General features: G+C 40.6%; 1 protein-coding gene across 1 annotated transcript in view; it reads left to right on the top strand.

The window, feature by feature from the left end:
• Nucleotides 1-9,714, top strand: part of LOC101857230 (proteoglycan 4) — a 15,282-nt gene extending 5,568 nt beyond the window's left edge. Inside the window, exon 2 of the mRNA XM_005091958.3 lies at nt 3,412-9,714. Within this exon, the coding sequence (XP_005092015.1) occupies nt 3,451-5,046 (1,596 nt within the window). The 5' untranslated portion in view covers nt 3,412-3,450 and the 3' untranslated portion in view covers nt 5,047-9,714. The remainder of the gene's footprint in view (nt 1-3,411) is intronic.
• Nucleotides 9,715-11,180: the final 1,466 nt, after the last annotated feature.

Genomic DNA, 11,180 nt, shown 5'->3' with positions numbered 1-11,180 from the left:
CCCCCCTTGGGATTTTCTATACAGTCGAACCATTGTCAAGGAGAAAAGTTGCAGTATAAAACAGGTGGCCGTCTTAGGCAGGACTGATCAAGATGAAGAAAGCAAACCATTCTGAAGGCAGCGGCATTGTTGTTACAGTCCACGCCGGCTTTAAACACAGTCAGGAGAGAAAGCTGAAGCGTGCTTAATGTCAAAGCGTGCTTGAGTGTGAAGTAGATATAATCCCGAGATTTCATGTAGAAAATTTCCTGTGCTATTTCCCTTTGTAAGTAGGCCTATAGTGGTCCTGCAAAAGTGTGCACTGTTATTTTTACCCGCCATGGTAGTTTTTGTTTGTTTGTTTGTTTGTTTGTTTTGTTTAGTGGTCGAATGGAAAATGAAAACTTAATTTAGACGGCCAGTCACGATACAGCACACTAGGCCAACACACTGCCTGTGCGCACCATTGCCCGCTGTACCACATTCATACCACTGCCTTCATCCCCCCAAACATGGTCTTTGATCCCACCTCGCGCGTGATACCAAATCAGGATTATCGGATAGTGAGGGGCAATATGGTGAAATCGCAGCCAGCCTCCTTTTCTCGTCTCCCTGACTCTCTTTGTATTTTTTTGTCTGTGTGTAGCTTTGCCCTAGGCTAGATCCTATGTCCATGCGTGCAGCTGTGTGCATCTCTCTGCCTTCCTCTCTGCGCATGTGTGTGTGTGTCCATCACTTGCGCTGTTTTTGTTTCTCTTAACACGCTCACTGCTGAGGTGTAGACTGTGTTCAAACTTCGATAGGTCATCATAAAAGTGTTGACTGTCTTGTAAATGAAGCGTGCCTGAAGCCGAAGTTACTGTGCTTAAAGACGTGTAATCTATATAGCAAAAATTCGGTAAGAGCCGTTTAGCGTGCTTGAGTCCGAAACGTGCTTTATGCCGGCGTGCTTAAAGCCGGCATCACAAGTTCACGTTGACGTCCATTGTTGCTTTGTTATTGTATGTAAACTGGGTAAACAGTGACCGCTCGTCTCAATTAAGATTTGTGTATGAGTTCTGGGCAGGTCTTATGAGTTACGAGGGATCACACGCTTACCTCACCAGCAGCTGAAAATTTGTTACATGTAGCCTACCTATTGGTCAACAGTGAGAGGGGCCTACGCAACATGATCGGTTGGAGGGACTACCTAACAACAACGACAGGTGATTCGATTATATGGGCCCGCCCACAACGCCAGGGACCAATGCATGATTTATGACAAAACGTAATGGAGTCAACAAAGTGGCCGTCTAATACAGGTGTTATTGCTTTGCGTGATAGGGGTTGTGTGTTAAGATAGGGTGGCCGCGGCCGAGTTTGACAGGTGCCCGTTTTACACAGTTAAATTATATAGAAAAAACGCAAGGGGTGAAATGGAAAGTGGCCGTTTGTACAGGTGGCTGCCAGGGCAGGTTCGACTGTATATATGTATTGTCATGACACTGTCTAAGAAAACCTTGTTCCTCAATAGTGGCTTGTAGTCTTGGACAATTTTGACTTTATATCCATCCTGAGTTTAAGCTGAATGAGTTCTGAACTGATGTAAATTGTGGTAAATGTTGTGTACAAAAAATGTTTACAGTCTGTCAACTACATGACATGAAAATCTTATAAAAAAGGTACCCGCAGACATTAAGTGGTTGCCTGTACTGTAATGCATCGCATCAGTATCAACTGTCTTTAAAGGCTTTGAATCGTAAATTACTTGTCAACTGACTGCCTGATATAGCAAGTTTAGTAATTTAACAGTGCTTCCACTCTTCCGTATTTTTACGGAAATCCGTACTTTCTGCTAGTTCCGTACTTGTCCCTCCATCATCATCAACTCCCTCCGTAAAAATCTGCGATAGCGTAGGACTACCGAAATTCTGTAGCAAAAGATCCGTACTCGCCTTCGTATCGTCTTGTATAAGTTACGGATATTTACGGTAATTCTCTCGGCAATAGTTAGAAACCTGCCAGATTGCGCATTTCCTGCAATCGGCCATTATTCTACTCTGCCCCATGCATTCATTGCAGGCTTGTCGGCAGTACTACATTTTTTACCTGCAGATTGATCAAAATCTGGCGAACTTTTTGTGCCACTTTGCTCCTTTCTATCGTTCCCTCATTCCGTCTGTCTATCTTCGGATTGCTGCCGCGGCTGGAAGAATCTGCGCGTTGATCAAGTATATTGACATGTGATCTTAGACAGAAAATTACTGTCAGAAAGATTTTTTTTTGCAAATTTATTGTCTAGATTCTAGATCTAGAGAAATTATCTTTGCGAAGATTCGGACGAGCGACAGTCGTTCTAACACTTACACAACTACATGTAAACTGCGCTGGCAAGACTAACATACGGCCGTTGTCGTTGCTTTAGTCTGAACGCATTATGAGGGATAAGAGATTTGTTGGTACATTTGGTCGGTCGGCCCCCGTCGTTATCCTAGAAGTAGAACGACTGTTTCTCATCCGAGTATTTTGTTTGAACGTGCAGTTAGTCGGACCTGTTAGTAAAATTGTTTCAATCGCGCATACGCATCACGTGACATGACATCGCCGCGAGTTCTGCGTGTCGGGGACCGTCCGTTGACGGGGTCAACCCAAGTTCATGTATTTCGGGACTTATTGGTTTGGGGGGGTAGAGACTTTTGGACTAGGAGTGCTTAACGTGATGCTTCAGGATTTACCCAAAATAATGATAACACGCACGCAAAGACACACAGAGAGCATATAGGCCGAGTAATTTATGGACACCCATGGAAAATTTTTAAGTCAGTTTTGGCAGTCACCTTGGTGATTTGCTGTTGATCCCGATTTTTTTTCCACCAGATCCCGATTTTTTTTCACCAAATCCCGATTTTTCTCTCCCTGAGATCCTAATTTTGAGGCTTCATAGAGTGGCAGGTCTGGTAACTGTATTGTGAAGGTACAGCCTACATATATCTATTCATTATTACCAGGTTTGCCTTCTATCAGTATCAAAGGTGCGATGACAAATTAATTGAATTATAGTAGCAATGGAAGGGGAACCTGCTTTTAAACATTGCCAGCAATGGAAAGATATATTGGTGAAGAAATTAAACAAGACAAAATATTGGTGAAAAAATAAGTAGTATGGGTTGTTGGCAATCTCTTCAAACAGGCTCCCAAATGCCATTTTCAACCCTCTAAAAGTACTAAATTTCAATTTCTCTCTGCCCCTGGACCCTGCTGGGGGCCGCAGAGGCCCCCAGACCCCCAGCAGAATTTTCCTTACTTTTCAGCTACAGCTGGTGGAAGCACTGAGTAATAAATGTTGCTGAGTTATTTATCTAATTTGATATCCTTGCCAGTCAGAAAAATGTTCACTACTGTTGAGTCTGTGTGATCTTATACTTCTTTTATTTGCATCTTTGTCATCACCAGGAAGTAGCTGCTAATCACTCACAAGCTTACCCGCCAGATATGGCCAGTAGTGTGAGCGCTACTGTCCCCGCCGTGTCTCAGGCGACGAAACGAGCGCACGCCGAGTCAGAGCTGTCTGCACCAGAACCTGCAGCGGCTCAGCAGGAGGCACCACCAACACAGTCTCCCGCCTCCACAACTGCTGCTTCTGCAACAGAGTCTCCAGCAAAGGCAACAGTCCCTTCAGAGCCTGTGAAAGTTGATTCTGAAGTGCCCAAAGCAGCAGTAGCAGCCGTTGCGCCGAATGGCGAAGAGAGTGGTGACAATGTCTCTGAGAGTAATAAGGCAAAGGATGTGAAGCCTACTCCTGCTCCTCCTTCATCTGATTCATCAGGGGTACCACCACCAGAACCATCATCCTCAGCAACAGCAGCAGCAGCCATTTCTCCTTCAGAGGTTGAGGGGAAAAAAGATCCCCCTGCTCCTGCTCTGCCATCCCCCTCTAAGGAAACAACACTGAAAGCTCCAGCAGCAGATCCTTCTGCATTAGAAATCTCAGGAAGTGGTACATCGTCTGGTACTGCTGTCGTCCCGCCTAATAATCCCACAGTTAATAATGACAAGGCAGCTGAAGGGAGCTCTCATCAGGCTCCTCCCAAACAGAACACAGCTGCTTCTTCATCGGAGAAGACTAGTGATGCCACCACAGACTCCGTCTCCAATGGCACATCTTCAGGCAAACCCACAGCAATGGATACAACAGAAGGTCCAACCCAGCAGAAAGAGTCTGTGAAGCCTTCATCGATAAAGAAGGATGCGGATCCCAAGCTATTGACAACTACCACCAGCAATAACGAGCCTAAAGCCAATAGTAGTAAGGTGTCTCGGGAAGATGGGGAGGAGCCAGAGAAGAAGCCTAGATTGGCTCTCACAGTTTCCTCTAGTAAAAGTGCCAGCAAGACACCAGAGCAGGTTCTTGAGTACATGTACAAAACCTTTGAACACCGGAGGAAGATCATCACCAAACAGATGCCTACTATTCCTGAACTGAAGAATCTTTATCCGGACCTCTTCATGGGCAAACAGCTCTTGATAGAATTCCAGCGTATCACCAAAATCGACATTGACCAGAAGATCCAGGAGTTTTGTGTTCGTTATGCCACAGCTGTTATTGAAATGGCACGTGGTAAGCCTGGCTCTGCCCCTGTGTTGGCCCGATGGGATCAAGCCAAGCAAGAAAACGAAACGCTGAAGCAGTACTGGGATATGGTCACTGCACTTTGTTTGCTACCTCTTCACTTTGGCGAGAATTTTGTTGAGATGGTCGTGGAGATTGGTGAAGAGGATGAAGTAGTTGCGACGGGGACAATAGTCCCAACTCTTATAGCTCGAGGAAACATTTTCCGCACAGATGAGTTCTTCCTCATTGCTGAGAACACAATTGTTCAAGAGTTTGAGGAGTTTACCATAGCGTTTGCCTCATTGTATTCCAGTTACTGGGTGTTCAACATGGTGTACCCAACTGAGATAGAGAACACCTACAACTACATTCAGAGGTGCATTGTTAGGCAGCGAGAGCCTGGCACAATTCCTGCAGTGTGCAAAAATTTCACCAAAACCCTGCAGAGGTGGAACAAGGGGAAGGAGAACAAATAGTGGCGGGTAGCTGTCACTTGATGTGAATGTACACTCAGCAAAACTCAAGTCATTCTCATTATGGGTACAATAAATATCTCAAGAGATTTTTTTTTGGTTGGAAAATTTGTCTCTATTGTGCTTATATCATGTCATCAACAGATAATTCTTCTTCCGTCTTGTGTCTACCTTTATATGCACTCATCAGATCTTAAAATGTTCTGAAATGTGACCACTAAAGTGTGTTGTGTCAATATTTTGCAATTACCTATCATATAGGCCTATATATTCTATTGTTGTCCAAAGTTATGCGAAACAATACCAGAGATGTATTTTTTATTGTTGGAGATAAGATTTAGTGCAGTTATCATAAATGTGGTTAAAAAAAACTAGTTTTCAAACCTGTACAGGCTCATTAATGGTCAACTGCTTCATAAATCAAGTGTTTGAACTGGGTATTGTAGTTCATGTTGCTCTGAATCATGTATGTCGATGAATGCAGTGCATCTTCTACAGAGTTTGTGCAACTTTGGATTGAATCAGGAACGGGTTCTTATTGTTTGTGTACTCTGGGTTGGTGTATGGATATATTCTTAACTCAAGTGTGTATAGTAGGTAATGTTGTTTGAGTATATCTTTGTGGTTCGATGATCTGCCTCTTATTTATTGCAGACTGTTGTTGCGGCTGTGTGAGGGTGTGGTTTATTTTTTGTTTGGCTTACCAGGCCTCTCTATTTTTGTCAGCAAGCTAAAATTATCTATAGTCGATAGTGCTTTATCTTAATCTTCATTTGCAATTCCTTGTTTCAACGTTTGGCTAAGCTAACTTTTTGTGGGGTTTTTTGTCTGGGTGCATTGGATTCTCATTGTTGGTGTAATGATGCTCCTCTTTTTGCTTGTACTTGTAGATGTCATGGGCTTTGTTTGATTGGACTATAATTTCCCTCTTTTAACCTTATTTTCACAGGAAAGTCTACATCCATTATATTACTATCGTACACTCTGTTTATCATTTCTCACTCTCTTAGAGTTGTTTAATGTAATGTACAATATGCAGATAAGAAAACCAATTAGTTTATATATTATATCTATATATTTTGAAAGATTTGGGATATTTATATTATTGTATACTCCATAAAACTGTAAGAAGTGGGACTTTTTTGTCTTTGATTTTTTTTCTCTCTCTCCTGTGTTCCTACCTCTGTTTGTTGAATCTGCGACAGAGGTAAGTTTTGTTCATTTGGTAGCTTTTTATTGATACTTTATCTGAGGTTTCTAGACATTTTGTTGTACGTGGAAACGTCAAAAGATGATTTTGACACTCAAAGTATGAACTTTTTTTATATATATATATATTTGTCTTTTGGAGAAGTCAATCAGAAAAGTATTAATATGTGACTTTGTTTTTAATGTGATCAGACTATGGTACATTTAATGTGAAAAAAACCTGAATAATTTATGAATGAGTGGAACCATTAGCACTGAGTGTCCTGACATGAAGTGTGAGCAATGTGTTGTTACACATCACAGGTAGCAGGGTACCGTGGTAACTCGGGCTTTTGGCAAAAATCCGTTATTTTCATGATATATTCCAGGGCATGGGGGTGGAGTGCCTGCCCTGCAAAAGCCTTTGAGCCGTGCAATTATTTTGTAAAAATGCACTTTATGCTGAAATTCAAAGTATTGTTGATGGTCATAGTCGTGGAAAATCAGTTATCTGTCCCTCAGATAAAATTTGGGAAAACCAGAGTTGTGATAGTTATGCTGCTACCCTGAGAGGTGTGTGGTCATGTCGTCATTACAAAGTAAATCACGAATGCCGTGTTCCCCTTGTGTCCCTTTTTGTCTGTTACTTGGAAGTTCCCCTTTCTTACTTGTGACGCAGTGAGTAAAAGGCGTAGGCCTTTGAGTTAATTTTGTGCTGCAAATAGCAACCAGTCCTGTGTGTTAGCATTGATTAGCATACTTTTGTAGGCTTGAGTGTTCCCTGGCCTACTTTCCGCGAGGCTCGGCGGGCAGCAGGTGTGTGAACTGTTCACTTACAGAACAAGTGGTTTTCTGATAAACACATTTCCATATTCCGTGGAATTTACACAATGCACACCACAGGGTGCATGTTTTTATGCCTGTTGGTTGTGGCTAGCTTTGATGGAGGCTCAGTGCCTGCTTTCTGTTGTAAGATTAGTAGTGTAGCGGCACTGGTGGCCCCTTATATTTATAGTAGCAGATCAAACGGCTCTCAGTGGTGACACTCAAAAGGTGCTGCTTAAACTGGTTAGTCTGCAACTAACTTCCTTTATGTGTCATCACTTATTATGATTATTAATGCACTATGTGTGCATAACAGATGGAGGGTATGGATAGTTGGTGTGCTCATGAACCTACAGCAGTGATGTGTAGCTGCTAAACAACGTGAGTTTCAAGGTGCGTATTTTGCCATCTCCGAGTCTTTACACATTTTTACATACATACTGAGTACCTGCCACATGATCTGTATTATTATTATTATTATCATCATCATCATCATAAGAATTATTTTTTTTAGCAATGTGGTGAATGGAATTGATTCCTCTACTACAAAGTGCAAACATATATTTGTGTAAACTTTAATGTTTTGTTTAGCTTAGTACCACTTTAGATTAATTTTTGTCATCATACATAAAAGGCACATATTTAAATTTGAAAAAAAATTTGCAAATTGTGTTAGCTTTATTTATTTGTCTTCGTTGCCCCACCCTTTTCTACCCCAATATTGTGCAACCAATTTTACTATCCTTTATTTTGTCTCTTTGCTTCCAATGTAAAATGCTGGCGACACTGGTGTTGACATTTCAACCAGCCAATAGTGCTGCTGGCTAAGAACTTGACATACATAAATTCCAGATTTGAATCTGAGCAGAGTCTGGATTTTCTCACCCTTCCCGGGTCGTTTCCTTAAAGTTCAGTGTCATGCTGAGGGGCCATGTGCTTTGCTTTAAAATCATGTCCTGGGACTATGTGACCATTATACTTTAACAAGAACAAAACAAAAACTGTTGAGTTTGTTGGATTCCTTTTGCTTTTTTTTTTTTTTTTTTTTTTTTGTTTTGTGCAAGGAATGTTACATGGGTTATGGCCTATTGAGGGTGCCTAAGTGCAGGGGTTTTGTTTTGCTCTCTTGGGTTGTTTTTTTGGGGTTTGTTTTCTAAAACCGTACTTCCATAAATTTGTGTACCCTTTTTTTGTTTGGGTCTTGTTTGTCATGGGAGCATGATCGTAGCTGTCCAAGTATGAGTTTGTTTAGGTTTTGGTCTTTCTTTAAATGTAATTGTGATTTTTTTATTAAAATGTTTATTTCTGTGTTTTGTTGTTATCAAAAATTGAAAGGAGAAAAGAGTACAGGTTTCTCAAGCTATTTGCTTTGGATTATAATTTTTATTTCTGACTATACTATACCAACTTTCTCAGCAAAAAGCACACCACAATTGTTTTATTTTCTCATTGTATCTCTTGATCTGGAGTGCAGGGCATAGCCAGCATTGCTGTATCTTCTTTGGGGTGCCATTTTTTATGACGGTTTCATGTACTTCAGATATATCGATAATAAGTGTATCATGATGTATGAAAGTCCAGAGTTCTGTTTATGTGTGTGTTTGGCTGTTGTTGGGTTGTTTTTTTTATGGCAGTTTGCGTCCTACTTTGTGTTAGTGATGTCAGCCATTCTTTTTACTTACAATCAACTACGTTCTGGAAGCATTGCCAGAGTTCAGTTAGGTGGCGCCCCCTAACTGTTTTCCTTTCCCTGTGTGTGCATTTTATTGAACTATGAATTCTTGTATAATCCATTTGTCATGATGGTTGTGGTGGTGTTATTTTAATTAAATAAATGTCATGGTATGTATAAAGATTTAAGCATTAAGTTTTTCTTTTTTGTTGAAAACTAGGGTACTGCCATATTTGCATAAATGTGCTTACCCATTATTTTCTATAGCATTATCGGTACCGTAATCAAAGAGCAGGATTTGAGAGTCTCGCAAACACACCCGAGCTCATGGAGCAGCTATCATGACCATTGAATTGCCAGGTACATTGCGTTGTTCAGATAAGACTACTCTAAGTAAGGTAAGTCATATATTCATATGTTGTGAAAGTGATGCTGTGTTCAGTTTGATTGGCCTGCTGTGAAACAGGTTTATTCCGCAAACATCTATTCTAATGTGCACATTTTGTGTCCTTGAGATACTGTTCTCTGCTGAAATGGTTTTAGGTATTTTTTAAAAAATGCTGCTTTTGATGATGAAATTATGCAGGGTTTGCGCAAAATAGATGCTCTTGAAAATGTAATTTCGAATTTTCAAGAAAATTGAATGCTTGCAGATAAAGTCTTACAATAATTCTGTAATGCTTGAAACTCCCACCAGGGGTTATGTATAACTGGTCAAAGTCAAAGGTCAATATAATATATATACAGCTGGTTTACTTGTCACATTGTTCCATTACGCATTTTTTTGGTTGCTTTTTTTTTTTAATAAATTTTTTTTGTTCTCCCTTTACTTTGTGTTACAGCAACAATACAGAACTACATCGTATAATTGCAGATGAATGGAACATTTTTTTTGTCTCTTACTGTGTTGATTTTATAATTTTTCCCCTTCTTCCTGAATCGGATTTGATCTGCACCAATAAAAGATATTTTAGGTCAAACATTGACTGACAGTTTTGAAATGAGTTCTTTATTAACATGGAGTTATGTGAACAGATTTGGTTGGTTGACGACATGCTATGATATATATTTTGCCTGGTCTTTCTTTTTTTTGTCCCTTTGCTGTCTCAAAAGTATTTCAGCAGGACTTTACTTTGTCAGCATCTGTGGTATAACGATAAAGCACTCGGACTTTGCACGCAGAAGACCTGAGTTTGATTCCTATCTTGAGAAAATTTTTATTGAGTGTCTCTACCATTCTGCAGGGACGTTGTATTGTTCTCAGCCCAGATTGGCCCTAATAGCCACCGTCGAAGTCTGCCTCCTGAATTATCAAAATTGTGGCGAAGGGGGCATAAAAACACCTACATGTACATTCAAATCAAATTTAACAGGACCTAATACATCGTGACCTCAGTGCTTTCTTGTCCTATTTCCATTTTTAATAACAGTGAAAACAGTTCATAGCAAAGAATGAGCGTAAGAGAAGAAGTCACATTTTCAATATTTTTTTTTAAATGAAGATAATACAAGAAAGCACTTAGGTTGCAATATAATGACAAATAAGTTTTAGATAAGAGGCTTCTCTGGCATGGTTCATGGTTGCGAACTTAACGGTTGAACCCAATTTTGGCTCAACTGTTAACTCAGTTGGTACAATGCTGAACTACAGAGCAGATGGTCCTGGTTCGTATCCCCAATAGGGCGTTCTGAACTTGGGTTGTTCAGGGGATTTTCTTAAGATCCCCACCCTTCTGACTGGTTCATAGTGGATAAATTTTTATGTCATACTTCTTAAATAACTGTACAGTGTTGAAAGGGGCATTGAATTTATACAATGACTCATGAAACCTAGTTTCGGACAGTGCTGCCCTGAGTAATCTGCAGATTTGAGTAGTTGGCATAGATTGATAGGTTACTGAACCGATGTCTGTGGTTTAGCGGTTAGATGCTTTGCTGTAGCACACTATACAGGAGACCTGAGTTTATTTCCCAAATGGGGAGAAAATTTGTATCGAGTATCTCATTCTTTTTGCTGGAATGTATCTCTCTCCTCAGCTTGGGTTAGCCCTGACAGACAAGGGCGGAGCCCACCTCCTAAATGATCTAAATTGTGTTGACAAGGATGTAAAAACACCTTCGTTATTTTTTTCTTTCTACTTTTGTTTCTGTGTTCTTTGTACATTGTACTCCTTGTGGGTAGTTGCGGATGCTCTGGTGTGGTTTGCTCGTTCTTTCCTGCCTAAAATCTATCGTCCTGATCTCTTCCACCTTCTTATTTGTGTTCGTTACTCGCTTGTAACACCTCTAATCTTCGGCCCTTATAATATAACATGAGATCTTACTTTACTGTGTTCAAGTGCAGTAAAACTCTTACCTGTACAGAAACTCTCTACACAGTTGTGGGTGTGGGGCACTGACCCATTCTTGATGCAATGGGTGTTGTCATTGAAGGTGACAAAAATAGGTTTTG

The sequence above is a fragment of the Aplysia californica genome, unplaced genomic scaffold (assembly GCF_000002075.1).
Source record: "Aplysia californica isolate F4 #8 unplaced genomic scaffold, AplCal3.0 scaffold00038, whole genome shotgun sequence".
Lineage (NCBI taxonomy): Eukaryota > Metazoa > Mollusca > Gastropoda > Aplysiida > Aplysiidae > Aplysia > Aplysia californica.
Note: the sequence above shows the minus strand (reverse complement) of the source record. Positions and strands in the feature narration are given on the sequence as shown.